The sequence below is a fragment of the Ammospiza caudacuta genome, chromosome 8 (assembly GCF_027887145.1).
Source record: "Ammospiza caudacuta isolate bAmmCau1 chromosome 8, bAmmCau1.pri, whole genome shotgun sequence".
Lineage (NCBI taxonomy): Eukaryota > Metazoa > Chordata > Aves > Passeriformes > Passerellidae > Ammospiza > Ammospiza caudacuta.
In genome coordinates, this window is record NC_080600.1 from 28,935,945 (window position 1) to 28,960,785 (window position 24,841).

The following is a 24,841-nucleotide window of genomic DNA, read 5'->3' on the forward strand; positions in this document are numbered from 1 at the left end:
AAAAGCTGGAGCAGCCTAGCTATCACAGGACTCCTGGAGCTGGAGCTTTCAGGGAAGAGGGGCCTCCAGGGTTGCTGAGAGGGACAGGCGGATAGGACGTGACCATCCAGGGCTCTGGGGTCCCCTGGCCAGAGCTGGGGCGGTTTCACGCACACCCGGAGATGGCTGTACCAGATGTTCCTTTGGCTCAGGGCGCCCAAGGCCATGCATTTGAGCTCTTGTTATTGTCACCCTCTACTATTGTCTGTCCTAGGGGCCTTTAGTAATCTGCTGGGGCCAGGGTGACACAGGCTGTTCCCACCCTGTCCTCTCTGGACACGAGGAGAACAGCTGGATGCATCATCTCCGTTCACCCTGTCCTGGGGAGGGCAGGTGGGGATACTGGGCAGACAGCCACAGCCCTTTGCCACACTGCTGCAGGCCATGGCTGAGCTCAGGGGCACCAGGGCACTGGGATGTCACCTGGAGCCGGGCCATGCCCAGCAAGGGGTTTGGAAGGATGACACGAGGGTGCTACCAGGCAACATCTTGCCAGCAGAGCAGCTCCCCTGCCCTGTGCCCAGCCTGGCGGTGCTGTGGCAGCAGGCAGAGCAGGCACGTGGCAGCAGGGAGACTGGCATAGCCTGGGGCCACTGCAGCAGCCCTTCCTTTTTGCTCCAGACGTGTGCCAAGGCTTGCTGGGGCAGGCGCGGGGAGAGGAGGCCCTGGCAGGGTTTCAGCTCAGGCTCAGCAGCCTGGCAGTGCCGCAGTATCTGTGCCTCACACGGGGCCCTGGGCTGGGCAGGGGTCTCACCTGGAAAGTGAGTGTGGGGGATGACCACCTGCAGGCTCTGAGGGCAGTGTGAGAGCCCAAGTGAGCAGGGCATGGGGTAGGAGTGGAACATGCTGCCTGCTCTGGGGCCTCATGGTGGTTATCTGCCCTGGGTTTAATCTCTGCCTGCACCCCTCATCCCTGCCAACCTCCTTGGGCACTTATCGACAGCAAAAATATGTTGGCTTCGAGCTGGGACCGTTACTGTGGCTTTGGGAGGAAGTTGAAAGGGTTTGCCCTGCCTCATGGATGGAAATGTCTGCTCTGGCCCTGCTGCCAAGAGTAGAGCAGCCTGGTTTTGGGGGTGACCTCCAACCTCCTGGTCCCAAGGCTCCCATCTGGGGACCCGCTCAGCTGGGTCCTTTTGCTGTGCCACCCCCAGGTACCACAACCACCATTCCCAGACAGAGGTATCTGTCTCCTGCTTCCTATTTTTGGGGTCCAGACACTTTCCCCCACCCCAGGAAGTTAATTCCTGTCTCCAGCTTCCTTTCAGAGCTCTCTCCAGTGGCATGTTACCAAATTTCCCCCTGTTTTGAGCATCTCAGACCCTGGCTCTGCTCCCACTGGGGTCTTTCACTGGCCGGGTGGGATCAGGCTTATCTTGGGAGCCAGTTGCCAGGCTGGATGTGGGACTGCACTGGGCTTGCCCTGTTGTTCCCAGCTATAGGGTCTGACCATGCAGAATCCATCTGGAATCCCAGAGATGTGGGGGGCACCAGATGCCCATCATGGAACAAGCTCAGGGTTTAGCCAAATGCTTCCCACTGGCAACAGTGGTCAGTGCCAGTGGTGATGGCTGAGAGGCAGGATGGCAGCATCCTTGGTACTTGAGTATCCCAGCTCTGCACTGGGTTTTGGGGGATTCCCAGCCTTTAGGAAGAGAGGACATGTTGGCAGGCAGGGAAGGGAACGGAACTGTAGTGTATTTCCTAGGAAGCACCAGAAATAGCCAGGGGGAACTTTTGACCCTGGCCCTGCTCTGTGTGTGTGTCTCTCTCTCAATCTTATCTCTCGCTTGCCTTTTTCTCACCTTCTCTTTGCTCCTGTCTGCAGCCATCCCTGGGGGAGAGCATCACCAAGCAGGTAGAAGTCCTGGTAAGTGCAACCAATCATGGAGGGTGATCACTGCCTTAAGACCTCTTGGGGTCACTTGTACCTGTCCCGTTGCTGCAAACACTCCCTGCAGCCAAAATACCTCAGCCTGGGATGCTCCTGTAGTTTCCCAGTGTACCTGGGACCCTGAAGTCCTCTCTCCCAGCCAGCCAAGGTGATGGTGGCCATGCCAAAGGCCAAGTGAGATGCCCAGGGTTGGTGCAGAGGCGGTGGTGGAACCCAGCATACTGGGGGCTGAGGCTTTCACTGCAAAGCTGACTTTCCTGTCGTGGAGCTGGGGATCTGTTATTTAATCTGTGGACATGAAATTGCTAAGACAGTGTAGACAAATGCACTGCCAAAGTCAACGAGGGCAGCTTCCCCGCCGCCTGCAGCCAGCTTGCTGGCCTCCCTGAGTGTTGGGGCTGGGACCCAAAGGATGGAGGCATGCTGCTTCCCATGAGGAAGAAGATGAAAGCCTTCCTCACCTGAGATCTGGCTTTGCCTAATTTCTTTGGTTGTCCAGGACATGTTTCCAGCCCTGAGAAAGAGTATCCTCAGGAAAATCCAGTTAGAAGTCTCTTTTGCTGTCTTTGCTGTCTTTGCTGTCTTTCAGGGAAGTTTCTTGATATTTCTGAAGCCTTTCTTGTGCCTTTCTTTACCCTTTCCAAGCAGAGGGGACCTTTAGGTTTTGGGTGCTGCCCGGAGCTTGGGGACATGCCAAGCTAGCTTGGGACTGGAAGGCGCATTCTTGATGGGGTTGGCAGAGGGATCTTCAACCCAACAGGACTGGGACCAGCCCGTCCTGTGCTGGGCTGGGCTGGGTTATACTGGTTTGGCTGGAGTCTCTCTCCACAGGGGACGTTGGCAAGGTCTGCCAGCCCAGTGGCAGGCAGGAGTGTTTAATAACAGGAGCACAGCTCCTATCAGCTGATTGCAGGCTGACTCTTGCTCGTGCAGGGCTGGCGGCAGGGACGCAGCGCGGCTGCGGCTGGGGGTGGGGAGCATGGCAGAGCCCGGGGAGCAGGGCACAGCCCGGGGGCTCTCGCTGGGACAGGGCACATTGCAGGGCCCTGGCTGTGGCACCCGCTCTCCCGGCTCTGGAGGGTGCCAGGAGTGGACCTGCCATGGCGTGGAAATGGATTAGCAAAGGGCTCACTGCTATCCAGGTATGGGGAGGGACAGGGACTCTGGTGTCCCCACCTTGCTTGCCCTCCTGTGTCTCAGTTTACCCATGTGGGAGCTGGGGGTGATTCCTGGTTTCCCCATGTCAGCTGTCTGTTGGGAAAGGCTGTGGTTTTGGGAAGCTGCTGCAGTGGGATGGGGTGACATTGACTGAGGGGGCTCCCCTGGTTGGGGGGTGTGGGAACCCAGAGATCTCTGTTATGGATGTTTGAGGCACTGCAGAAGCCATGGTGGGGATCCCATCCTGATCACTGGTGGGTGATGCAGGGATGAGCCCATATTCAGGCTCAGGCTTGTTCCACACACCTTGGCTCTCCCAGGAAAGGTTTTACCTCTCTTTATGTTGCATTTTAACTCCTTATTTGCCCTCAGCAATGCTGGGGATTTCCTGCGGTGAGCAGGCAATATGGGACACCCTGAGGAAATACTGGAGAGGGAATTGTTGCTGCTGTTCGAGCACCTCTGGGCACTGAGTCAAAGCTGCTGCCTTCTGGAACTGCTTTGGCTGGGAGGGGTGACATTTTGCCCAGGCCCCAGGGTTGCTGAGCCTGGCTCTGCTCTGCAGGATAACCTGACCTTGAGAGGGGCATGCAGGGCTGGTGGAGGGTGATGCTGGCTGTCCATGGGAGCAGCTCTGGGACTGTGCTGGGTGGGCAGGAGGTGGCAGGTGAAGGATGTCAGGAAAACTGCTCTCCCACCTCGTGCTGTGCCCTTTGGTGTGCTGGTTGGGGGATGCTGCAGCCCTGAGGAGAGTAGCAGCAGTCTTGCAGCTCTGGGAACCAGTGGGGCATCCCAGGAATCAGCTGAAGGATGTATCTCTTATTCCTGATCCTTCCAGGCGTGTTGCCTGCGTGAGATGAGTCTTTAAATGACTTCTGCTTATTAGCTGGAGATACTAAAACTAATGAGGTGCGAGTGTGTTTTTCCTCAGCGGCTTTTTTTGGAAACCCTGCTTTGTTTTTCGGCTGAGGTCACAAAGTCACAGAACAAGCCGGCTGCAGATGAAATTTTCGAGGCCGGAGAACATGCATAAATAGAAGTTTCCTGCTCCAAGAGCTCAAACATTTCCTCCAGGCGTTTGGCTTGGTGGAGCTGGGGCCAAAGCAAACTGTCGTGCCTGGCTGGCTCCTTGAGGCCGCGAACCTGCCCCTGCTCCAGGCAGGGCCAAAGCAGCTCTGTCCCACCAGGTGTGCCTGCAGCCTGATGGACACAAGAGGGACTTGTGACATGCCTGAGACTGTGTCCACCTGCTCAGCATCCTCCAAAAAGTTCCTCTGGGACCCTTTGGCAAGGCACTGGCCCCACAGTGCGCATGCTAGCTGGTCCCAGCAGCACTGGGGTTGTGAGAGTTGGGTTTTGCATGTGGGATGTGTCAAGCTGCTTGTGCTACTGGGATGCTTAGTGGGATATGGAGACAGTGGTATTTTGGGGGTGTTAGGATGCTCAGTGCAGTGTGATGGAGGTGGGATGCTTTGGCAGCAACATCACACCCAGGTCTAGCAAGACCCCTGTGCTGGCTGTGGCTGGGTCATGGCAGTAACTTGCTTTTCCTCTCTGGCTCTTTAGGATGCCACAAAATCCCCCAGGAGTGGGCAGTCACGCTGCAAAACATCCAGGTACTTGCCTCAGTTTCCCCTTCTGATGACTGTCTCTGCTCTGCCTGAAGCTCCCTCCCACTGAGACCTGCTTCTCCAGAGGTGCTATACCTGGGAGGTGCTCCAGTGAAGAATACACAGGAGTTATGACCCACCATCCCCAACCTGGGGATGGATACCCCAAGAGGACTGGGAGCAGGGGACAGGCTGCAGGCACTGTATCCCAGCCCATGTGTCCCAGCCTGTCTGGCAGGGTGAGGAAGGATCCCTGTGTCCCTTCCCTGTGCCTTGACAGCGGTCCCCTTCCTTTCCCAGAAGCATGAGCCTGACTGCAGCCATGGAGAGCAGTTGTGAGCTGGACCTGGTGTACATCACGGAGCGCATCATCGCTGTCTCCTACCCCAGCACAGCCGAGGAGCAGAGCTACGCCAGCAACCTCCGTGAAGTGGCCCACATGCTCAAATCCAAGCATGGCAACAACTACGTGGTGAGGGGCACAGCCAGGTCCCTGCCAGGCTGCTGAAGGGGCTGGGGTGCTCAGCTGCTGGGGATGGGCACTTGCAGGGGACGGATACTGCATCCTTGTCTTCATGTGGGCTCTGTTGAGGGAGGGTCTTTGCACTGTGCTGGATAGATTTTTTCTTCATGGAAGATTACCAGTCCCTTTCAGACCTCCTGGGTGTTTTTGGTCATTGTGTTGCCGTGTGGCAAAATGTTACTCAGGGTAATGTGTCTGGGGAAGCCTCTCACAGCAGGATTTGGGAAGGCTTTGGGGCAAGGGAGAGGTGAGGTGGCAGCAAGGAAGATGTCCTCTCACTCTGTTTTTCATCTTCCCTAAAGCTTTTCAACCTCTCTGAGCGGAGACGTGATATCAACAAACTTCACCCCAAGGTGGGTCACAGCTGTAAGAAGCAGGGAGGTCTCAGGGGCCTCAGGGCAGGCCTGTCTGCAGGACCAGCTCCCTGCTACAAGATGTTTTGGGAAGAAACAGCCATCTTTTCTATTCTGTCCAGCTGGAAAAAACCCTGGGAAAAGCACTGAGACTTCACACTGTGTTTGTGGTAGTTCAGCTTGGCTCCCATTACCCTCCCAGCCCCCCTTCTCAGCCCAAAACTGGCTGTTTGGAATCTTCTGGAGACCTCCCTAAGGCATTGTCCTCATCCCTCTGATAGTGGGGGAGCCCTCAGGAGCTGAGCCAAGTAACCTGGGGTGAGGGGCCTGAGATCTGGGACCATGGTGGCCTCCCTGGGCAGTGGGGTGCAGGGTTGGGGATGGTAGGGTGCATGTCAGAGCAGCACAGTAATGCCTACCCTGTGTACAGACTTTGCCCACTGGCAGGCTGGGAACTCCACGGGGGCGTGCCTGTGACCCCAGGCTGTTTGTTCCCTGTTCAGGTGCTGGATTTTGGATGGCCTGACATGCACACCCCTGCGCTGGAGAAGATCTGCAGCATTTGCAAAGCCATGGACACGTGGCTCAACACAGCATCACACAACGTGGTGGTGCTGCACAACAAGGTGGGCAGGACCTGTCATGGGGCACAGCAGTGGGGCACCGGGGCTCTGTGGGGCTGCAGGGATTGGGCTGAGCAGCCTCAGAGGCTGAGAGATGTGGAGAGTGTGGTGGTTTGTGGTTTGGGGTGTGGGTAGCTGTCAGCACATATGTGTAGATTGGTGTGTGTCTAATAAGGGTTGGGGCATCTGTGGGCTGGTGTATGCTTGGAGGGATGAGTGTGTGCCTCTGTAAGATGTCTGTGCCTGGGTGCTCACAAGCCCTGCTGCCCCCATGACACCCCTTGTGCTGTGTGCCTGCAGGGGAACCGTGGCCGGCTGGGGGTGGTGGTGGCTGCCTACATGCACTACAGCAACATCTCAGCCAGGTGAGAGAGACGTGAGGTCCTGGGGTGGCCCTGGGGCTCACTGATGACCTCCATCCCAGTGATGCTGGGGTGCTGGTGCCAATTCTTTCCTTCAGCCACATCTGCCCTTTAATGCCCACAGTGCTGACCAGGCTCTGGACAGGTTTGCCATGAAACGTTTCTATGAGGACAAGGTGGTGCCCGTGGGACAGCCATCCCAGAAGAGGTGGGTCCTGGCACACTGGGTTTTTCCCCATAGGGTGGTGTGATGCAGGGCTCCAAGGTGGTTATTCCTCTGTGGGTTCTGCCCCTGAACTGCCTGTCTGCCTTCCAGGTACATCCATTACTTCAGTGGGCTCCTCTCTGGCAGCATCAAGATGAACAACAAGCCCCTGTTCCTCCACCATGTCATCATGCACGGCATCCCCAACTTTGAGTCAAAAGGCGGTAGGTGCCCCCAGCTGCTTCCCCAGCCTGCCTGCTCCCACACCATCATCCCACATTGCCTGGCCAGCCTTGTCCTCCTTGGGGGATATTTTCCACCATTTCCTTGGCAATTTGAATTTCCCTTTTCCTCCCAGAGACTGTTCACTCGTAATAGCAGGGTGCTACCCCTTTCTGGCAGAGATGCCTTCAGAGGATGCCCTCCCGATGCTGGGCACTAACATGAGCTGTGGGGTGACAATGTTTTTCTGACAGCTTTTCCAAGGTTGGCTCCAGACTAGGGATTGGGATGCAGTACCCTGTCTGGTGCTGGTACCTCACCCAGCTCATCATCCCACGCCTATCCCCAGCCCAGCAGTTGCCCAAGGTCCTGCAGGACCCAAACTGTGAGGGCTTTGCCCTTTCTCAGCTCATCCACAGCATCCTTTCTGCCCATTGCAGATGTTGCCCTTGGTCGGTGCGGGCTGGCTGGGGCAGGGAGCGGCTGTTTGCTTTGGCTGCCTCCCTGTTTGGATTTCTCCCCTGTGACTAATCCCTCCCCTGGCCCCTCCGCCCAGCCGGCTAACAGCAGTGTGCCTTTTCTCCCCGCCTTGATGTCTTCCAGGTTGTCGGCCCTTCCTGAAAATCTACCAGGCCATGCAGCCCGTCTACACCTCGGGGATCTAGTAACTATCTCCTCTCCATGGGGCTTTCCTCCTACCCAGCGTGGGGGGCATGGCAAGCGGGGGAGGATGGAGGGGATCAAGGACAAATCCCCTGTGCTCTTGTGCTCTGTGCTTAGTCCGTTTGGGGGACAAGTTAAAAAACGAGCTTCCTCTTTTTTGGAGGTGTTAACTGGGTCCAAACTGGACCCTTGTGCTGAGAGGGCTGTAGTGACTGCGTGTATCAGCAGAGGGAGCCTGGGGCTGCCGGAGCCTGGGGCTGGGTGTCCCCGGAGGGAGGGGGGAAAGGGACGGCGAGGCGACGTCTGGGAGACGAAGGCACCCTGGGAGATGAAGGCATTTCTTCTCTCCCTGTTTACAGAACTGCTCTTCCTGCCTGGATTAGTCCTCGCGGATCACAGAGTGTTCTTAGTTGGAAGGGACCCACAAGGATCGTTGAGTCAAACTCTTAAGTAAAAGGCCCATATGGGGATTGAACCCACGACCTTGGTGTAATTAGCACCATGCTCTGAGCAGCTGAGCTAATATCCTTTCTTTCTCCAAAAAAAAAGATTGTCCCCTTGTTTTAATCTCCCCACAGTTTTTTTTCTGATGCTGATCCTGGGAGCAGGCACTGGCAGAAGGAAGGCAGGAGCTGATTTCTCCAGCCTCCAAGACTCTGCCAGCGCTACATGCCAGTCTGGGTGGGACCCCTGGCTCCTGGTCTCCCTGGAGAGACCAGAGCATCTCACCTCTGGGATATTCCCATCTCAACCCCCAGGACTAGGATCTCGCTTCTATACAGCCATGGGTCCCCGTTAGCTGAGATTTACTGCCATCCCAGCCTTGCCTTTCAGCTTTTAATAGACTGTTTATGGGATGCCTGTAATAAACTCCAGGTTTATCTTGCCTGTGAAATCCTACTCCTTTCTTCCCTTGTTCCTCGCTGCTGACGCCACCGCCCGTCGGCAGCCTGTCGGCCATGCACCAGGAGGGGAGGGCTTCCCGCAGGAAACTGAGGCAGGGAGAAGAGTCTAACCAGAGATTTCTCCCTCTGTGTCCTAAGCCCCAGTTGAGCCGTGGGAGCCAGGTGGATGCTGATAGCCCAGCCTCGGCACTTGGAACATGAGCAAACCCTTCCACCCAGCAGTTTTTGCATCCTTGCTGAGCTGTGCCTCAGTTTCCCCTTCCCGTCCTCCTTCCACTGGGAATGGGTGCTCCTTTAGGTGGTGGATGGGACACCCCTCAGTCACAGGGAGGGCAAGCTTTGTGCTTTGCACCTTTTCTGTCTGGATTTGGGTGGAGGGGCTGGTTGAGGTGGTGCTGGGAGTTTTCTGGAGGGGGGTCTCTGCACCTCAGCTCACATCCTCCTGCTGTTCCTCTCTGCAGCAATGTGCAAGGAGACAGCCAGACGGGCATCTGCATCACCATTGAGCCTGGCTTGCTGCTCAAGGGCGATATCTTGGTAAGGATCCTCAGCTCAGCTCCTGATGTAGGAAGCGAGGGTTGTGTGCTTGCCTTGCCTCAGGACCCCCAGATTCCCCCTTGCCCAGATCTGGGGGCTCATCCTGATGGCCCATCCCTGTTTCCCTCTGCAGCTGAAGTGCTACCACAAGAAGTTTCGCAGCCCTACCCGTGATGTGATTTTCCGTGTGCAGTTCCACACGTGTGCTGTGCATGATCTTGATGTCGTCTTTGGCAAGGAGGACCTGGATGAGGCCTTCAGAGGTAACTGCCCTGGCTCTTCCCTGCTCCAAACTCCCTCATCCTCCTGCCCTTGGAACTGTGGTATGATCATGGGGACATCTGGGCACCCATCCCAGATCCACCCCCGCCAAAACAGGGCACCCCTGCTCCATCTGCAGGGTGTGGTGCTGCTTGGGAAGTGGTGGCACCGTCATCCCTTTCAGTGCCAAAATCATCACTGCTGCAGAGGGGCTGCCTCGGGTTGTTCTGGGGCTAAGATGCACTGCCCCATGCAGGGATATCCCCTAGCAGCTCCCAGCCTCAAGCTGGTCCTCAAGCAGGCATGTTTGGGGTGGATGGCTGCTAATGGAGCTATGGATGGAAATAATTTGTCTCTTTATTCTGCTCTCTCCTTGCCAGATGACCGCTTCCCTGAGTATGGGAAGGTGGAGTTTGTGTTCTCCTATGGCCCCGAGAAGATCCAAGGTATGGCTGGCTCAGTGCCATGGGGGCTTGGAGGTGGATGCTGTCTCCTTTCCTTCTCCTCAGCTGTATCCCCTGCTCCCTCCCTTGTGACTTCCACCTGCCCCACTGCAGTCCCTTTGTCACCAGGGTAGGGTGAGGCATCCAGGGAGTTAGGCTGATCTAGCAGCACTTGTGGATGCCCTATCTCTCTCACTCTCTTCCCCAGGAGGCTGCTCTCCAAAGCCTTTGGTGGCCCAGGAGAGATGGAAGGGATGTTTGGGAATGAAGGGCTCCCTTGCTCAGAAAGCCCAGACCCATGCACACTCACTGCCAGTCTGTGTGCTGGTCTCTAGGCAATCCCAAAAGCCCCAGGCAGTCTTGTACACCTTGTTTGTGAGTCTCAGTGTACATCTTGTGCTCATCCATCTCTTGGTGCTGCCTTTCCTACAGGAGCCTCCTGCCTTGCCCTATGGCTCCTGCACTTCTTTCCTTGCATGCACTTTTCTCCACCTATTCCCTCATCCCATCCTTGCTGGTTCCATTGTCATCCTACCTGATCATCTTGCCTCTTTCCAGGCATGGAGCACCTGGAGAACGGGCCCAGTGTTTCTGTGGACTACAACACGTCTGACCCACTCATCCGGTGGGACTCCTACGAGAACTTCAACATCCAGCGTGAGGAAAGTGCAGAGGGGGCCTGGGCTGAGCCACCCCTGCCCAGCAAGCACCTGGAGAAAGGTTAGGGCTCACAAGGTGGTCGGCCAAAGTGTCCACATGGAAATATCCCCTACCTCAAGACAGGGGACACTGCTGGGCAGTGAGAGCTGCTGATGGGAGCAGTGTGGCCATGGGATGGGAGAGCAAGATCTCATGGACTTTGCCTTCTGCCACAGTGCCAGAGAGCTTAGGCTCTTCTTTGCAACACTTAGCTGTCAAAGTGCTGTTTGCACATGCAGAGTTCAGCCCTAGTTTATGTCCCAGAGCTTTAAGAAATCCAAACCCCATGTCTGCAGAACCATTAGTTATCCCACCTGCAAGCATGGCAGGATGTAGATGTACCTTAGTTGCCCCAAGGGGATGAGGATGTCTTACTGGCCTTTGAGAGCCTGCTGCATCTCTCAGAGATGGGATAAGCCCTTTGAGCACCCATTGTGTTGCAGCAAGTTGCCTGCTGTCACCCACTTGGCAGGAATGGGCAGTATTTGTGTGTCGAAGGGTGGTGGGCCCCTGTCCTGGAGGCAAGGCCACCCGTGGCCAAGCAGATGCCTGGGCTTTCCTGGCCAGATCTGGAGAGGCGTCCCTGGAGCAGGGACAGCTGCGGTCCCTGATGTCCCTGAAGGTCACCAGCTGCTTCGAGTGGGAGCAGTGGATGGCGGTGCTCACAGTGGGGGCTCTGGGTGCCTGGGGTGGTGAGAGTGTCTGTGCTATGGTGGTCACATGGAGGCAGACCTGGGGCGGCTCTGTGGAACTGGCACGGGCACTTGCCTTGGCACAGGGCAGTAAACAGGCAACTCGTGATGTGCAGGCTCAGCTGTGGGCTATGTGCAGCCTGGGGAGCTGTGGGTCCAGCCTCAATCCAGCAAGACTGCCTGGCAGTCCCCTCCTGCCTGCAGAGACCTGAGTGCCTCATTGTATGTGTTCCCCTCTGGACCCTGGGCCAAAGTTTCTGCACCCCATCCCCTCACAGGGCTGCAGGGGTACCCCAGGACTCATCTCTGTACTCTTGTGGGGGTCTTGGTGAATATTGGGGCTGCAGAAATACCCCAGGGCTCCTCTCCATTCCCCCTTAGGGGTCTTAGCGGGTGTCAGGGCTGTGGAGGTCCCTCCATGCACCAACTGGGCTGTCCTCTGTGCCGGGAAGGGTGGCAATAGGGAGCGAGGGCACCTTGAATTTGTAAACACTGTCCCAGTTTGGAGATGATCCGGGACTGTGCAAGGGTGAAGCTGCAGGCAGAAGGCTGCCCTCTGACCCATGCCAGCAGAAGCAGCTGCAAGAAGCCCATCTATAAGGGGTCTTTCCAGCTGTCCCATGGGGCACTTTGAGCATTTGTGGTGGGAGTCGGCGTGGGCTCGAGGGGCTCCCATCTTTCTCCCTCTCTGTTGTCACTTCTCCTCTTTTCCAGCCTGTCCCAAGCCGGGATGGGGACTCTGGTGTCTGGTTGTGCAGGGGGGTCCCTGTTTATGGTCGTTCTTGCCTTATTTGGTCAGGGAATTGCACGCCACATTTTTGGCACCACCAGGCGTGAGCAAGCGGCGTCCGGGGGCGGAGGGGGGTGAGGTTGGCACCAGGACCCACGCCGGGCTGGGATCAGCCGCTGCTCCTTGTCCCCGCCACTGCCCGTCCTGCCACCCGCCGAGGGGACGCCGCTGCAGCCCGGGCCCACGGGATCGGGATCGCCTGCCGCACGGTGACGGTGGGTTCCCCACACCGCCTCTCTGCTGGCCGCAGCCGCTCTCACTGCAGGTGGATGCCCTTTCTGCAGCAGCTTTGTCTCAGCACGGAGCACCCATAAGGGCTGGGGGGTGCCTCCCAGGGTGGGGTGGTGCTGTGGACCCCAGAGCTGGAGAGACAGGCGGGTGGCTGGGGATGGTGCCTGTCCTGGCGTTCCCCTCACCTCTGCTGCGCTTATCGGGGGGGACTTGGAGAAGGGGAATCTCATTTGCAGTGGGGTCATTGGTTGATTGAGTTCTTCCAGAGCAGGGTGCATGAGAGGGGGAGCTGTACCATCACATCTTGCTCTCTGGCTGAGGGGACACAGCTGGATTCAACAGGCTCTCTGTGAGCCACTTCCATGGGACAGGCTGGCCCCATCAGTGAACTCACTCTCCTGCTTTACTCAGGCAGGGCGTCTCCTGCCCACCATGTTTGGGCTGTCCTGTGGTCCCTAGGGAGAGTGGGATGCCCCACAGCCTGTCCTTCCACCCCTCAGCCATGTCGGTACAGCCTGGGGAAGGCAAGTGCTCTGCCTGCCCTCCTTCCTCCTCCTTGAAGGGGCTTTGGGGTCAGTGGTGGCTGCTTGGCAGGTTCTTGCTGCAGTCCCCATGGCCATTGACTGGCTGAGTGTGTTTGAAGGCTGAAGGGAGGTGATGGCATGCTTCATCCTCTGGCTGATTTTGCAGTTGCCAGCACTGTGGTAGCTCTCCTTGGGGTGCCAAGCTGGCTCCAGAGAAGTAGGAGGAGGCTGGTAGCTGGATGTGGTACTGCTGGGCTTGCAGCTGGTTGGAGGATCACTGCAGAGAAATTTTGGGGTACTGTAGATGCTCTAACTCTGTCTGGAGATAATTTATGTCCTGGTTTGGTTTTGCTGAGAAAACCAGTGCTGATAGAGAACAGGGTGCTGAGGCTGTCATGGAGTCAGTGGACAGGTTGACCTCAAGGTCTGGATGTGTGACTGTTTTGGGGGAACCCCAAGCTCTGCCATCCTGGGGTGGTGTGAGAAAATGTGAAATGGTTACAGCAGCCCCCTGTAATCACTGGTTCTTGGACCCACCCTGGGATGGCACTGCCTGCCCTGTCTCTTTACCAGGCTGGGAAGAGAGTGACCAGGGCTTGGCCAAATCCAACATCTGCGAGAGAGTTGGTAATTCCCCACCTGAGTCATGGTTCTGGCATAGGGCTCCCCTGCAGCTCATCCCTGTCTTCCCACACATCCCCACTCGCAGGGCAGGGCTGGCTGGGGTGGGGACTGGGATGAGCATCCCACCCTTCCAATGAGGAGAGGTCACATCAGAGCCTGAACCACATGTGGCAAAGGTCAGGGGGTCCTGGAGCCCCACAAATGGAGCTGGATGCTGATCCTGTGCTTTTCCATGCAGGAGAAAGCCCCTCGATGGGGTCACTGTCATCTGTTTGTCCCCCCAGGAGGGCCAGCATCTCATGGGGTACACCTTTCCTAGTGGGGTCAAATCCTGCCCCACTTGTCAGGAGGGGCTGAGGCTGCCCAGGAGGGCAGGCCAGGCTGTGCAGAGGTGGAGAGCCAAATGGTCCAGGCCAGAGCTGTTAAATCCATTGCTGGAGCTGCTGGCAGGCTGCTGCTCTCCCCCGGTGCTGGATCGGTCCCTAGGCCAGGCTCGGTGGGGAGGGGGGCCACTGGCTCTCCTCTTGCCTTCACCAGCTGACTAAAGCTGAAGGAATTCACTTCCCCTTCCTTATTCTGCACCTCTCCACTGCTCTCTGCTCCATCTGCTGCAAGGTAAGGGTGTGTTGAGGTGGGCATTTTGGGGGGCAGTGGGGATCTGCATGGGCTGGATGGGAATTCACAGGGAGTGTCCCCCTTGCTTCTGATTATTCCCTATGGGTTAAATGTTGGAGCATCTACAGGCTTGGGTAGACATTTCAGCTGCAGTGTGGCTATTCCCAGGGCAGGATCTGTCCTCTGACCTGGTATTTGGGGTTGTCATGTAGGGTGGGGGGTGGGCGTTGTTCCCACTGGGACCAGGAACCAGGCAAGGCTGGGATGCAGGGAAAGAGAGACCAACTGGTAGAAACTCCTTCTCTTCCCCCTTAAAACTGTCTTTGAAGTCGAAACTTGTAGCAGTTCTGTTCTTAGGCCTGGGGTTGTCCCACGGCAGGAGAGGGGAGCTCTGTCTGTGTCCTCCTGCAGTCGAGACAGCCAGGACAGAAAATAAGCAGGAGGTTTTGGAAGGACGCAGGATTGGTGAGTGGGAGCATCTGGGAGCAAACAGGGCTGTGAGTCAGGGGGCCGGCTGGAAACACTGCTCTCATCCCCTGCCGTCATCCATGGGGGTGTGGGAAACGCGGGTTGGGGGATTAGAGAGAGGGAGCCTCACGTTTTGCTGAGTTTATTGGATCAATTGAGGAGTGGAGTCCTGAGCATGGGTTCAGGCAGGGGCCTGGGTGTGGGGTGGGCTTGCTGTCACCTGGACGAGCAAATTGTGAGCACCATTTCTGCACGGATTTTGCTTGGGGTGGAGCAGTTTGGTCTCAGAGAGCTCTGGAGTGGATAGGATCATGGCATTCCTCCTGTCACAGAGCAGGGCAGTATGTATATCCCAAAAACAGGGCTGGAATGTCCGTGCTATGCCCGTGGTGCTGGCAGGGCAGGCAAGGGGATTGTGAAAATGGGTCGGCAGGTCGGTGGCTTGTCCATGGCTGGTTTCCATCCCTCTTCAGCTGTGTAGTTATTTCAGATGGAGAAACTCAAGTCTCCAGCAAGACGCTTGAATTTGCAGCCCCGTCTGGGTTTCAGCATCATGTGTGGCTTGGAAGGACATCCCCACCCTGAATGTGTAGCTGCTCTTTGGGGACAGGTGTGGTGCGTGCACACAGCGGCTGGGCAGGGCTGGGTGTCCCAAATGAGGGGCTCACCCAGCGGGGTGATGCTCAGTGGACGGTGCAAGGTGGGCAGGCTGTCCAGCTGTCCGGCTGTCTGTCCTGCCTAGGAAACAGTTAACGCGGCGGAGCCCTGCCTGTGGAGGAAGTAGTTAATATTCATAGCTGGAAGCTGTCTGTCTGGCTGTCCTCCCTCCATGGCTCCCACCCTCTCCGCACCTCACTGAGGTTAACTCGGGCTGGGGCTGGAGCTTGGGCGGCCCCGCCGCCCTCCCCGCGCCGCTCCCCTTCCCCTCCCGCTCCTCCCTGTGGTCCCTGTGTGGTCCGGGGCGGAGGGGAGCACGGCCGCACCTCCTTGCCTCCATCCCATCTCCGGCCTCTCCCACCTTCGGCTCCTCCATCCTCTCCTCCAGCTGCCCGTGTCCCGGGGTTCCCCGCATCCCGCCCCTCCGGGCGCCCCGCCGCCGGCCCGGTACCCCTCTGGCGGCCCCGCGGGATCACGGCGCTGGAAGGGAACAGCTCCCTCCGCCAGAGGGAAAGCAGAGCCAAAGGGACAAAAGCCAGCCCGAGCCAGCTCCAGGCCGTCGGCTCCTGTCCTGGACGGACACTCGGAGCTGGCTGTGGACGCCGTTGGAGCTGCCACCACACCGGGTGCCCCTGGAAGGCTCTGGTGCTGGAAGGGGTAGAGGAAAGGGATTTTGCTGCCTGCTCCTTCCCTTCACCTCGGATTTTTTAATCCCTGTCCCTTTTGGTAAGTCCTGACTTTGCTTCTCTTTGGTCTGGGGGCTGGATGATGAGTTCATGGTTGTGGTGACCCACGGCTTGGACTGGGGTTGCTCCGTGCCGTCCTATCTGCTTGCAGGATGAAACCAGAGATAAGGAGGCTAAACTCTTCCCCGTGAGATTCTGCTCACACCCCACATCCTGCAAAGGGTCCTGGGACCCCAGGGTCTTCCCTGTGGGCTGATGCTCCAGAAGTGTACTGGGGCCAGAACTCTGGGTGGGGAGTGGAGGCAGCAGGTGGGATGCTGAGGGGGCACGACAGCGGGAGACACGGTGATGCCTCAGCCTGATCTTCTGCACCGGCGCAGAGCTGTGGACAGGATTTGGGATTTTGGGGATGCGAGCTCACCCCCTTGGTACTGTCACACTTTTCCTGGACCAGTTTTTTACTGGATGTAGTCACAGGGTAGAGGAAGAGGGCAGAGCCTTTCTCCTCTAGGGCAGTGAGCCTGGCAGCAGGGCTGGGGCCAGGCTGGGCTCGGTGCTTCCTGCAGCTGTCTCCGTACAGCTGGAGCAGATAGAGCCATGGCAGAGCTGCGACGGGGCTGAGCCCAGGGCAAACCCAGCCCACGGTGGGATGGCACAGTCTGCCAGGCAGGAGCCACTCCGACCTTCAGGGATGAAATCTGACCTTGCTGGGAGCTGCAGGCTCTTTGCAAATGGGGTGCTGAGAGCCTGCTGCTTTGAGGGTGGCTGGCTTGGCTAAGGCATTCAGTTCCATTATCCCTTAGTTTTATTTTATTTTTTAATTTTTGTAAAATTTAATTTAATTTTATTTTGTTTTGTTTTGTATTCAACTTCTCAGGCGACAAAGTCATATACCCATATGAGAGATAGTGTGGCCCAGGGGTAGTGAAGGAGGCTTTGGAGTGGCAGCAAATAGCAGGATTTGGGATTTGTCTCGTGGCATCAGAGCCCAGGAGGTACATGGGGTTGAGGACAGGATGAACAGTCAGGTGTGGGGCAGAGCAACCGTAGGACAAGGGCTTGGCTGATGGCTGAGCTGTCACAGGCTGTTCCTTGCTTACTACCCTGCTACTGCTCTGGGGAAGGGGGGTGGCCACCAGCCCCCCGTGCCTCCTCCTCATCAGAGATTCTGGGGAAGGTGGGATGAAGCAGTTGGGGCTTTCTGTCTGTGCCATGAACTGCACTGTGCCCCATCCTCACCTCTCTTGGAGACATTTCTCCCAGCCGTGGGGCAGTACCCAGCTCAAAGAGTAATTAAAGCCTTTCCTGTCTGTTTTCTCCCTTGGCACCACGTGGTTACATTTATATTTATTTATTCCCTTTTCCTTTCTGTTCCTCTGCTGTTGTTCTCCCAGCCCCCATCCTGGCTTTTGCCCTGTTTCTTGAGACCAGCCAGCACCATCACAGCCTTCAGATGGGAGGGCTGTGCCTTTCCCCCTGTCTCCAAGCACTGTCTCAGCCTGTCCAGCATTGACACTGCCCCTGGATGTGCTGCTTTTCTCTTTTTCCCTCCATGGAAAGGGTTTCCCTCCCTCTCTTACCCTTTTCCCCAGTGTGGGAGGTATTGTGGAGACAAATGCTACTGGCTCCCGGCTTTACTGGCTGGATAAAACAGCTCTGAGTCTCTGGGAGAAATTCTCACTCTTTCCCATACCAAGTGCCCAGAGAGGACCTTGCTGCGTGGTCCTGGGACATCCTCAAGCCAACGGGCGGCTTTGGGGCTCAGCTGCCTCCTTGGGATACTGCCAGCGGGGATTCAGGAGTGGAAAATCAGCGACGAGGAGAAGGTCCTGACTTTGTAGGACTTGGGCTTGGTGTTATTACCCTCCTGTGCTCTGTGGTGAGGGGGCTGTTGGCGTGGGAGCTGCCGGGGTGCGGGTGCGGCACCGTGGGCCCGGTTAAGCTGTCCCAGCTCGGAAATGTTTTGCTTGCAGATAGGGCCGCTCTGATTTCACACTATCGTGTTAGGGCCGTCTTCCGTCCCTGAGTCAGTTGCCTGGCCCCCCGCCAGGGAAGAGTCATTTTTTCCTCCAAAAGAAAGTGTTTAACACTGCTCGTGGGACCTTCCAGGAAACCTCGTCAGGGAGCTGGAAAAACAAGAGTCTGCAGCCTGGTCCGTGCTGTGCAGCTCTGGCAGGGGGGGATGTAGCTTGGGAACTATTCTCACTGCTGTCAGTGGCCAAGGTCCCTCTGTACCCCCAAAATCTGTCTGCCCCACTTGGAAAGGTTTAAGGGGTGCAGCTGGTTGTGGTGTTGGTGCTGATGGGTGTGATGGAAGCTGCGGGGCTCAGAACTGGAGTGCAGGATTACTGGTGATGATTCTACTATATCCCGCCTGTCCCCCAGCCTTTTGGGGCTGTGGAGCAGAGCCAGCTGCCCACACTGGACTTGAATCACGGTGCCAGGACCTTCCTGTGGAGGAGAGGCTGCATGTTCAGGGTTGGGCAATGGCACTGTCGCTGCAGAATCTCTAGGGCAGCTTGACCTGGCCTGACAGAAGGAAGGGAAAGAATAGAAAGGTTGGGAGCCTGTCTGTAGTCAGGGGAAAAAAAAGTCAAGGATGTTTGTGTGGCTGGATCTGTGCATTATCTGGGAGGAGAGTGGGCAGGGGGAGGAAAGGTGGGTCTGTGGTTCATCTGTCCTTCACCTGTGGGCTGAGTACATCCATCCAGCTGGAGACACAAAGAGCTACGAGGCCACATACTGATTGCCTCCACCCGTCCTCCTACGGCCTGTGGTGCATCTCCTCCACCCTCCCTTTCTGCCTCCCCGGTGCCACATGGCCCTTTGAGGCTGGACGAGCCCTGCGGAGCAGCGATCGCTGACTGTGTGGGTAGCCCCGTCCCCTGCCAGCCGTGGAGGAGAATTGCCAGGAATGATGCCTGGAAATAGTGCACGGGATATTTGGTGGATCCCAGTGGAGCAGGCAGCACTTGCGTGCGAATTGGGGGGCTGTGGGGGCATGGGGTTGGGGAGGACCTGGCTGCGATGTCTCTGCATGGTGGCGCCGGTGGGACATCGATGCTGGTCGTTAAGTGTTCTGGCACACAGAAGAAATCGAAATCACTGGCTAATGGGACCCATTAGCTCCGTGCAGAGAGCCAGCAATTGATCTGGGGTCTCGTGTTCGTTTCTCCCCTTGCAGAGGTTGGGCACACACAAGGGCCCCTGGATGGGAGCCTCTACGCTAAAGTGAAGAAGAAGGACTCCCTCCACGGCAGCACCGGTGCCGTCAACGCTGCCCGACTCCCGCTCTCGGCAGCGCCCAACCACGTCGAGCACACGCTCTCGGTGAGCAGCGACTCGGGCAACTCCACTGCCTCCACCAAGACCGACCGGACCGATGAGCCGGGGGTGAGCGGGGCACCCAGCGGCCAGGCGGTGCTGAGTCCTGAGGAGAAGCAGGAGCTGGATCGTCTCCTTGTTGGCTTTGGCTTGGAGAGCACGCCGCCCATGCACAACCACGTGCCCGGCCCCGTGCCGGCGCGCCTGCCCACCATGCCGGGCCGCCACGTGGTGCCGGCTCAGGTGCACGTCAACGGGAACGCCGCGGCGCTGGTGGCCGAGCGGGAGACGGATATCTTGGATGATGAGCTGCCCAACCAAGATGGGCACAGTGTGGGCAGCCTGGGCACGCTCTCCTCCTTGGATGGCACCACCACTGCCAGTGAGACTGGCTACCAGGAGGCACCTCGGGTGGGCAGCCTGTCCTCCCTGCCCAACGGCCCCTCGAGCTGCAATGGGGCTGAGAAGCTGCTGAAGGAGGGGCTGTACGATGGCGAGCCGCTCTCCAACGGTGGCTACCCCTACAACAACCAGAACACCCTGATGGGCCACCACCTCCGTGATACGCTGCCTTCCTTGCGGCCCTCGGCATCCACTCAGGAGCACCTGGCTGGCTACCCTCAGCGCCTACCGGGCTCCCACGCCCCAGGGTGGCTCCAGCCTCAGCCACTGCCCAGCTCCCAGCCCTACCTGTATGCCTACGACCACCCTGGAACCTACCGCTCCCGGTCCTTCCCGGCAGTGGACACTGCCAAGTACGACGCCAACCCGGCGCTGCCCCAGGCCCCGGCTCGCAGTACCAGCAGCCGGGAGGCTGTGCAGAGGGGCCTGAATTCCTGGCAACAGCAAGGGGGGAGCCGGCCACCTTCCCGGCTGCAGGAGGGCGGCATGGAGAGCCACAGCCCCAGCATCTCTAGCTGCAGCCCCCAGCCCAGCCCGCTGCAGACGGTGCCCCCACACAGCCACAGCATGCCCGAATTCCCCCGGGCGCCCTCTCGCCGGGAGATTGAGCAGTCCATTGAAGCGCTGGATGTCCTCATGCTGGACCTCGCACCTGGCGTCCACAAGTCGCAGAGTGTGCCTGCCACCTCCCGTCAGGACAAGCCAGCCGGACCCCTGCCCTCCTCCCTCTCCACACAGCCCATTGCTGGTCTCTACGCCCGGCCAACTCCACAGGTGGCCCAGCCGAGGTCCTTCGGCACATCCGTGAGCCCCGTGGTCTCTGAGCCCGGGAGCAAAGCCTATTCTCCCGGAGAGCTGGACTATGGGGTGCATGATTATCGGGAAAGCTATTCACCCTACAGCTACCAGCTGGCACCGCTGCCAGAGCCCAGGAGCTACAGCCATGCCCCAGCCGGAGCACAGATGGGCACTGTCCCACTCAGCACCTCGTGCTACAGCCCTGTGGGGTCTCAGCAGCAACTCACCTCCTCCCCACCTTCCCCCACCGTCCCAGCACAAAACCAGATGCCCCTGAAGGGACCGGAGAGCTATGAAGACCTGTCGAGGTCGGCAGAAGAGCCCTTGAATCTGGAGGGCCTGGTGGCCCACAGGGTGGCAGGTAGGATCCTTTGGTTCCTAGGGGGGATGGGGAGGATCGCATGTCCCGAGGTGCTGGAGCACACGGGGGTGGCATGCATGGTACAGCTGGGAATAAGTGATGTGGAGACTCCTTGTCTGTGCTGGATCTGGGCTTGGGACTGAGCCCCCTGCCATGGAGACATGCAGGCCAGGGGAGCAGCCTGTGCTGCTCTTCTTTGCTGGGATCCTCCTTTGCAGCTTGCTGTCTGCAGCAGCATTGCTCAGAGTGGGGAAGGGGTGGCTGAGGGTGTCAAATCCCCTCCGTCATGTTAGGGTAATAGGGCTGGTCTGTCCCTGGTGGTGGGGCCAGTCATTGGATCTCTGGGGAATGTGTTTCTTTTGGGGAGAATATGGAAAATTTGGGAAAATGTTTTCATCTCTGGCTGAGGTTGTCCTGCCGGGCCCCACTTGGACATGGTGTTCTCCCTGCCTGGAGCATGATCTGGTATAGGGTACCAGCAGAGAACTTCACTTGTCTTGTGTTTGATGTCTCTATGCTCGTCCCTGATTTCAGTCTTTTCTTTCCCCCCTGGATTTCTGGGTTTGGTGCTCAGACCTCCTCCTTGGGCAGCTGGAGTGCTGCTGGAGTGGAGACCAGGCTTTTGGGAACTAGGCTTTTGTCTGTCAGCTGTAGTTCTGCCCAGCTTGGCCCAGGGTGGTTTGAATCTGGACCTAGCTGTGGGGCAGTGGTCAGGGGCTGGGAAGACATTTCCCAGCCCTACCAGAGGGGTTTGGTGCTTGGCTGGGTGAAGGCATTAGCTCTGTGCTGTGGAGGGCAAGCTGCACCCACCAATCCCCTGCGCTCCTGCAGCTCTAGCTTAGGGGCTCTGGGGACACAAGAGTGTCCCAGCTGCCCAGAAAGAAGGTGCCATGGTGCTGTGGCAGCTTGGTGCCCTCCCTTCCTACAGCTTCGGCTGCAGTTGTTCAATTGTGGAGTGACATTTGGGAAGGGTTTGGGGCTGTGGGCCAGCTCGTGATGCTGGGGCTTGGCAGCTCCGTCCCTTCTAACTCTGTGCTCAGTCCAGAAACTCGCCCGGCATTAGAGGGAGGGGGAAAAGGCTTGGCTGGAAAAATCCAACAGCATCAACCTCCCAGGAGTGGGGACTGAGTCACAGGGTGGGGGGCAGGAGGGGTGCAAGTGGGAGGAGTGGGATTGAGGAGGGTCATAGAGTTGTTGGAGGAAGTTTGCATCCTTCTGGACCTGACCTCTGTGATCCAGATTAGATTCACAAAGGGTCATGGGGCTTTTGCAAAGAATTTAAACAAACCTAAGGACACATGGATGCCCAAACTGCGCTGTATGTCTGGATTTAATATTATAAACACCACATGCCTGCCCTCCCCTGCTGCCCCATATGAAGAATTAAAATGGGCTGGAAAAGTAGACAGTTCTAAGGAGAGGAGGAAGAGTATTTGCAGTGTGTGGGAAATGGACTTTTGATGGTGTCTACCAGAAACATTCATCCCCCCAACCTTGAATCAGGTCCTCAGGGCTGGGCTGGGGTTACTGTTGTCCCCTTGTAGCCACTGGGCTTGCCAGGGAGGAGAGGGGCATGTGGGGGATGGCCCCAGCCTGTGGCCACCTGTCCCTGCTGGAGCTGGGCCTTCTGTGCTGAGGTGGGGACAGCGCAGGCGGGTGGCCTGACCTCTGGTGGGAACGAGGAGTCCTGAAGGCAGCAGTGCTGGGAGGGGACAGCCAGCGGGGACTGTGGGGCATGGACATGTTTGTTTACATTCCCTGCTGCTATAAATTGCCTGCATGTCCTGGCACAGAGATGAGGAGCATCTCACACCTCCTCTGTTCTTGGTGGGGGAATGCTCCCATTCCTTTTTCCCACTGATGATGGAGGGGAAGACATGGCACAGGGCAGCGCTGGCATGCCCAGCATCTCCCCACACAGGGGAGGTGGTCCTGTCATCCTTTAAGACCCCCTTATCTCCTAGCAAGGCATCTAGGGTCCCCCCATCTTGTCCCAGCCCTGAGCATTCTGTGATGAAGGGGACGTGCATGGTGCCATCCCTGATGGTGATGGGGCAGTTGTGGTGTTGCACAAGGCTACATATGACCAGGAGCCACCATTGATTTTCCATATGGGTTTATGTGGTGCCTGGAGCTAGGCAAGTTAGCTGATTGAAAAGCAGCTCCAAGCAGAGACTGAGCTCCTTCAGACCCCAAATGACCCCAGACTCATCTGTTGGACCCCAGCTAATATTTTTTTTTCTTTCTCTCTCTCTCCCCCTGTGTTGTATCTTGTGACATTTGTCCTGTCTGCCCCTTCCTCTCTCTGTGGGGGACTGTGTCTGTCCTCTGTGACCTCCCACCCTCCTTGCAATCCCTGTCCTGGTATGCTGGCAGAGTACAACGCCAAGCTCAGGGAACTCAACAAGAGCACCAAAGTCCCCCGTCCTCCTCTGAGCCAGCAGCGGTCCTTCTCTGGTTCGTTCATTCCACCTCCTTCCCTTTCCCTCCTTCCTTGTTCTCCAACCTTCCCCATGCATCCTTATCCTTCCCTCTCTTGCATTCTTCCCCCCTCTCATCCTTCCTTCCTTTTCCCATCTTTTCTCTCTCCTTCCTCTTCATCACTCCTTCCCTCTCATTCTTTCTTCCACCTCTATGCATGCTGAGTGATCTGTGTGTTGCATGGATGTGGGATGGAGGGAGGCTCAGGAGACCATTTCCATGCAGCATTGATCCCTTTTCTCAGCAGAGTGATGGCCAGGGCTCCCATTGAGCTCCTCCAGTGATGGGGAGCCCCTGGCCCTGGGTACAGACTCTCCTGCCCATGCTTGGTTTTGCATTTCATCCAAGCCTGGCACTGCTTGCTGGTGGGGCTTTCATTGCTGGGCCAGTCCTGGACCCTTGCTGCATCCCCTGCAAGCTTTGCCCTGACCATGGCTCACCCCCTTGGGAAGCAAGGGCTGGGGTGCAGCTCCACAGAACCCAGGTATAGCCAGTTGTCAGCCCAGGAGGGTCTCTCCTATGTCAGTTTAGGGATCCCCATGTCTTGGTGTGCAGCTGGAGGGTATGGGCTGCTGAGGCTGGGTTTTATGCAGTGTGACTCTTGCTCCTTGAAGGTGAGTTTGCCCTGGATGATGTGTGCTGGTGACCTGCTTGGTGCGTGTGCACCCACTTATTGCAGGGCAAGGAGAAGGTGGGAGATGGATTGGGGAGTCACCATCTTTCTGTGTGTCCTTTCTCTCCCCACTGGCACCTTGGGTTTCTCCCCAGGAGGACCAAAGAAGTTTGAACCCTCCCAGTCCTCAGCACAGAGTAAGGTATTTTATTGTACCCATTTGGGGTAATCAGGCAGGATGTGGGGACCAGTCTGTGCTAGGATGGGGTGAGTAGGGCTCTGGTTAGGAGCAGCACAGGACAGCATCTGTTCCTCATGCAGGCAGGGAGTAAGTTTGCATCTCTCTTCCCTGGGTGTTGTGTGTCCCCATTCACATCCCAAGGGCCTTGGGATATTTCTTTGTTCTTTCCTGTCTACTGTGGGGGTATGACCTGGCTCTTGCCAGGCAGTAGTTCTAGCATCTCATGGCCTAAAAGCAGCTACCTCCTCATTTGGCCTAAAACCTAGCTCCCCAGCTACAAAATTACCTGGGTTTGCCATCGCTCCTGTCTCCTCCTTCCCCAGCTGTTGTGCTCCCTGCCCTTCCCCAGCCCTAGAGCTGTGCTGAGTTTGAGGGCAGTGGGTTGGTACTAGGTTAGCTGTAGGTTTTGGGTGAGAGGGTGAGGAGTGGGGTGCAGGCTCCTGCTCCCCCTTTGTGAACAGGAATCTGCCATCCTGCAGCCAGCCACGGCGTCCTTGGGAGTCCAGTGACAGTACCGTGGCTAAGGGAGGCTGTGTCTGCTGAGGGGGCACAGCAAGCTGGGGAAAGGAGAGTTTGTTTTTCAAGCATAGTTTCCATCCCATAAATCACCCAGGGGGTCGGGGGAGCCATACTCAGAGCCTGGGTTTCCTCCAGGCTTTGCTCCGGGCGGCCTGTGAAGTTTCCCACTCTCCGCTCCTGAACAATGAGTCCCTTTTTTCCCTTCTCCTCCCTCCCCTCCCTGTGGCCCCGGCCGCTTTCCATGTCTGGGGAGCAGAGCAGCCAGGGCTTGCCGAGCTCCTGGGTGTCCCAAGGGGCCAGATCCAGCACCCTGTGGTT

General features: G+C 57.5%; 1 protein-coding gene across 6 annotated transcripts in view; it reads left to right on the plus strand.

Annotated features, from left to right (window-relative positions):
- TNS1 (tensin 1) overlaps window positions 1–24,841 on the plus strand; it is a 64,396-nt gene that overhangs the window by 18,571 nt on the left and 20,984 nt on the right. For 3 of the 6 annotated variants that reach the window (XM_058809561.1, XM_058809562.1, XM_058809564.1), the window contains 14 exons: window positions 4,658–4,707; window positions 5,002–5,173; window positions 5,527–5,577; window positions 6,081–6,203; window positions 6,501–6,565; window positions 6,687–6,770; window positions 6,879–6,991; window positions 7,593–7,653; window positions 9,019–9,094; window positions 9,228–9,357; window positions 9,736–9,801; window positions 10,357–10,518; window positions 18,969–20,669; window positions 23,046–23,126. In XM_058809561.1, coding sequence (XP_058665544.1) covers window positions 4,658–4,707; window positions 5,002–5,173; window positions 5,527–5,577; window positions 6,081–6,203; window positions 6,501–6,565; window positions 6,687–6,770; window positions 6,879–6,991; window positions 7,593–7,653; window positions 9,019–9,094; window positions 9,228–9,357; window positions 9,736–9,801; window positions 10,357–10,518; window positions 18,969–20,669; window positions 23,046–23,126 — 2,935 coding nt within the window. Of the gene's footprint in view, window positions 1–1,867; window positions 1,910–4,657; window positions 4,708–5,001; window positions 5,174–5,526; window positions 5,578–6,080; window positions 6,204–6,500; window positions 6,566–6,686; window positions 6,771–6,878; window positions 6,992–7,592; window positions 7,654–9,018; window positions 9,095–9,227; window positions 9,358–9,735; window positions 9,802–10,356; window positions 10,519–18,968; window positions 20,670–23,045; window positions 23,127–24,841 lie in introns of all 6 variants that reach the window. The other 3 variants (XM_058809560.1, XM_058809563.1, XM_058809565.1) reach the window with 3 other exon arrangements.